Source organism: Lotus japonicus, chromosome 1 (genome assembly GCF_012489685.1).
Source record: "Lotus japonicus ecotype B-129 chromosome 1, LjGifu_v1.2".
Classification (NCBI taxonomy): Eukaryota; Viridiplantae; Streptophyta; class Magnoliopsida; order Fabales; family Fabaceae; genus Lotus; species Lotus japonicus.
In genome coordinates this window covers 114,754,798-114,759,493 of record NC_080041.1, presented here as the reverse complement: position 1 = coordinate 114,759,493, position 4,696 = coordinate 114,754,798, and the positions used below count along the sequence as shown (strand labels likewise).

General features: G+C 40.7%; 1 protein-coding gene across 1 annotated transcript; it reads left to right on the top strand.

The window, feature by feature from the left end:
• The first annotated feature begins 679 nt into the window (after positions 1 to 679).
• LOC130720283 (uncharacterized) lies at positions 680 to 3,686 on the top strand. The gene is made up of 4 exons (XM_057570914.1): positions 680 to 769; positions 852 to 2,011; positions 2,097 to 3,432; positions 3,510 to 3,686. The coding sequence occupies exons 1-4, from the start codon at positions 680 to 682 to the stop codon at positions 3,684 to 3,686; spliced, it is 2,763 nt and encodes a 920-aa protein (XP_057426897.1).
• Positions 3,687 to 4,696: the final 1,010 nt, after the last annotated feature.

Below are 4,696 nucleotides of genomic sequence, written 5' to 3'. Positions count from 1 at the left end.
TAGTAAAAAAAAACATAAAAAGGTAATATTTTATTTTTACTTCCCACACACCATCTCCTTCTTCCCCCTCACCCTCCTCTTAATCCTCCACTCCCAACTTCTTTTGGGTGATCTCAAGTCAAGAATAGAAGCTTACCCATGTAAGTTTTTCCCTTTTTTCCGAGCTTTTTTTCAGCTTTTTTTAGCTTTCATCGCGATTTCGCGACTTCCCGACGTAACTGGTTAGTCCCGCACTTAAACATGCGGTAGTGAAACAAATTACACGCTCCCGCTAACATAAGTGCGGAAGTGTGAAATTTATACCTTCCGCTAACTTGTTAGCGGAAGTGAAAAACTTAGTCATTTCAATCGTGTTAAGGTCTGGTACTGCTACCTAAATAAAATTGATTTTCCCGCACTTAAAAGTGCGGAACGTGATGTGTTGGAAAAATAGTTCCGCAGTTTAAACTGCGGAAGGCAACGGAATTGAAAAACTTAGTCATTTCAATCGTGTTAAGGTCTGGTACTGCTACCTAAATAAAATTGATTTTCCCGCACTTAAAAGTGCGGAACGTGAAGTGTTGGAATAATAGTTCCGCAGTTTAAACTGCGGAAGGCAAATATGTGCTGCCGCATATTAAAGTGCGGACAGAACAAAGATTTTTATATTGATTGAGCTTATTTTGTTGATTGCAGCATAATGATACCTGAGATATCTGAGGAAGTAGATAGGCCCAATATGGAGATTGTGCCTTCTGTGGATCTTACGGAAGCTTTCACCACTAGCCAAGTAAGTTTTGTTGAATTTAATAAGTTATACACTATGTGTAGGTCATGCGATGTATACTTAATTGAGTTTTTGAATGTTGTAGGCTTTTGAATCCCACAAAGCTCTTGTTAATTGGGTCAAAGCTGTAGGTAAAGAGCATGACTATGTTATTGTTATTCAGAAGTCAGACTATGGATCTGACAAAAGGAGGGTCGTGATGACACTAGGATGTGAGCGTGGCGGGAAATATAAACCATCCACATCGGTGTTAAAGCGAAAGCGGATTGGAACTAAGAAGTGTAATTGTCCATTCAAGCTAAGGGCAAGGCGTAGTGATAAAGATAAAATGTGGACGGTGCTTGTGCATAGTGGGATCCATAATCATGACACTGCTGAGGTTTTGCAGGGTCACTCATATGTTGGCCGTCTAAATCCAGAGGAATATGCGATGGTGGGAGAAATGATTGAAGAAAGGGTCAAGGCCAGTGATATTTTGATTGCTATAAGGAAACACAACCCAACCAACTTGACTAGAATTAAACAGTTTTACAATGAGAAGCAAGCATACAACAGGTCGAAGAGGGGATCGTTGACCGAGATGCAACACTTGATGAAGTTGTTGGAAGAAGACAAATACGCACATTGGTCTAGGGTGCAGGATGGTACTGATGTGGTCAGATCTTTTTTTTGGGCACACCCCGATTCCATTCACTTGTTCAATGAGTTTCCTCATGTTGTGATTCTGGATAGTACATTCAAGACCAATAGGTACAGGATCCCTTTACTTGAGATGGTGGGGGTTACGTCGACAAATTTGACATACTCCATTGCTTTTGCATACATGGAGAATGAGCAAAAGGATGAGGTTGTTTGGGCTGTGAATAGATTAAAAGACTTGATCATTAATGAGGACAATCTGCCGAAGGTCTTTGTTACAGACAAAGACCAAGTTTTGATGGAAGCATTGGAAACTGTTTTTCTCGCAGCTCGCTGTCTTCTATGTCAGTTTCATGTACTTAAGAGTGTAACTGGCCAGATGAAGAAACTTGTGAAATACATTGAGACGCGTGAAAACATTACTGATAGATGGAATCGGTTGATGTATGCTGTCAACAAAGTTGAGTATGATAAAGCTGTGGGTGCTATGTCGAATACCGGTGAGCTCTGGACTTACATTGAGACTAACTGGTTGCCTTTGAGAAGCAAGTTTGTGAAGTTTGAGATTAATATTTGTATGCCCATGGGGTGCACGACAACAAACAGGTAATTTGTTGCTATCCTTCATGTTTTTTGACTTCAAATGTGAAATGTTTTCTGTTTTTTGATTTCATGTTTATACCATGCGCAGAGTTGAGGGGGCACATTCAAAGCTGAAGAAACTTATGTCCGACAGTAAGGGTGACTTGGTCACTGCGTGGACTGCGATGAACAAGCTTATTATCATGCAGCATGACAAGATAAAGGAGTCCTTCCAGCTCAGCATATTTGTCACAGAGCATTCCGTGAATGACCCGTTCTATAAGCATTTGTGCGGGTTTGTATCTAGAGCGGCATTGCACATTATTGTTAAAGAGAAGACTCAAATTGGCAGGATTGGGGTTGGTGGTATCTACTGTGGGTGTGTACTTAGGAGAACCCATGGACTACCATGTGCTTGTGAGCTCATGAAGTTTGAATCTGTCCTATTACTTGCAATTCATCCACATTGGAGGAAATTCACTTGGGATTCTTCGAACCGTGACATCGATCCAACATTGGGTTTGAGTTTTGAGTCTGAATTTGACAAATTACGAACCAAGTTCGAGGAGTCTTCGCACGGAGTTAGAATGTCGATCATTGAGAGCCTTAGAATGATTACTTATCCAGAAACAACTTCTATGTGCGCTCCAACAAAGAAGAAAGCAAGGGGTAGGCCAATGGGATCCACTAACATGCCCAAGAAGTTTGCCAAGGGATGTGGTGAGACCTCTACAAAGCGCATTCCTTGTACTTGGGAGACTATTGACAAAGAGTATCTGGGCTCGTGGCGTGATAGCAACACGACACCATTACAGGAACCTTCTCCAAATGTTAAGTCTCAAAAGGTTCCAAAGGTTAGGTCTCAAAAGACTTCTAAGGCTTCAAAGGCTCCAAAGGTTCCAAAGGTTCCGTCTCAAAAGCCTCCTAAGGCTTCTAAGGTCCAAAGTCCTCCGATCCCGATGGTGTGTACAAAGGATAAGAAGCATGTGAGTAGTTACCTACGTCGGCGCTACCTTAAACAAATCCCTGATGAGTTTCATCCATTTGTTGTTGACTTTATAAATGTAAAGGGAGATGGCCACTGTGGATATAGATGTGTTGCATCGTTGAAGGGTCTTGCAGAAGACGATTGGCCACTTATACGTAGGGAACTTCTGGCAGAGCTTGATTCGGATGCTAATATGTACACCAACATGTTTGGAGCCATCGAGGTTAACCAAATGCGTTTAGCTCTAACAGTTAAGGATACTAAGCCCGTAGGTGAAGACAAGTGGATGATGATACCAAATATGACCTACCTTATTTCTACAAAATATAAGTTCATAGTGTTGACTATTGCTAATACCGGATGCAACACTTTTTATCCATTAAAAGGAAAGGCGGGCCTAGTGGAAGAACACAAATTCATGCCGATTGTGCTTGTCAATAAAGATCATTTCATTGTGGTAAATCCTTATACTTTATCCTTCATACGTATATGTAAAACCTTATACTTTATGCTTATACTCTTCTTTGTTTGTAGGTTACTCTTCGTGATGGGCATCCAATGTCGACCACAGCTCACTTGTGGGCATACAACTGTCACCCGGAAGCAAAAAAATGGGAAGAGCCTTACAAAGAGCGCATTGAAGAATACATGGCTTATCTGAAACAAAAAAATGGTGGATGTACTGATATTATTGACCTTAGTGATGATTAATTATGTTAGATCGTTAAGTTGTTTTGTAACGAATTGCTTGTAATTTATATGCGTGTAATGGATGATTACTTTGAACTTTATAACTGTCTCATTAAATAGCTTGCGATGCCTCTGGATTAGACTGTGCATGCCTCTGTAGTAACTGCCAGGAAATTTAACTTGTCCAAACTTATAACTGCGGTAGGTTCATAAAATATATACTTTCCGCACTTATAAGTGCGGTTATGAGGCATCTGGAAGAGGTTACTGTAAGCCTCTATAATAGCATCAATTTCCCGCAGTTATAATTGCGGATGTGTTAAAAATTTCAACCTCTCCGCAGTTATAAGTGCGGAGGTGATTTCTTGGCAGAAAAACATTTGGAATTGTTCATATAACATGAATGTATACTTATATACTTATAATGCGAAAGTATGATGCTAAACAAATTATCCAACAAAACATAACAAAAGATCTGAAATTATCCAACAAACACACATAGTTGCATTATCCAACAAAACAAAACAAAAGATCCGAAATTATCCAACAACATTAAACAACATTATCCAACAACATAAATGATCCGAACTCATACAAACAAACATTAATAAATATAAAAGTACAAAGGTCCCTAAATCTAACGCCCAGCATTTGAAGGCCCAGCTCCCAAGTCCCCTCCCCTGATCTTTCTTCCCCTCCCGTGCACTGCTCCCTCGATGATGGTATGCATATTGTGCACCGCATCCCACATCGGTGAACCCTGTGGGGGCGATCCGACTGTTGTCGGATCAACCGCAATGCCAGAGTACAACGCAAGCTCCGCAAACTGGCTCTGAAATGACAATATATAAGGTCAATATACACATAATTGTAATGTAAGCCACATAGCGAAAACAAGTGTCAGTACCTCTAGAAATGCGAAGCGGTCGGCTTTGTACTCATCTGGGACCATGTAAGGGTGTGAGACCTTGAAATACCAAGGAGTGTTTCGCCAGTGGTCTGAAAAAGGAAAGCAGCTTCTTCCGAAAGAT

What these genes read in the sequence shown, in the direction of transcription:
- LOC130720283 (XM_057570914.1), top strand. Translation starts at nt 680, where the DNA reads ATGATACCTGAGATATCTGAGGAAGTAGATAGGCCCAATATGGAGATT. An exon ending in GGGTGCACGACAACAAACAG is followed by an intron (nt 2,012 to 2,096) that starts GTAATTTGTTGC and finishes TACCATGCGCAG; the next exon opens with AGTTGAGGGGGCACATTCAA. An exon ending in ATAAAGATCATTTCATTGTG is followed by an intron (nt 3,433 to 3,509) that starts GTAAATCCTTAT and finishes CTTTGTTTGTAG; the next exon opens with GTTACTCTTCGTGATGGGCA.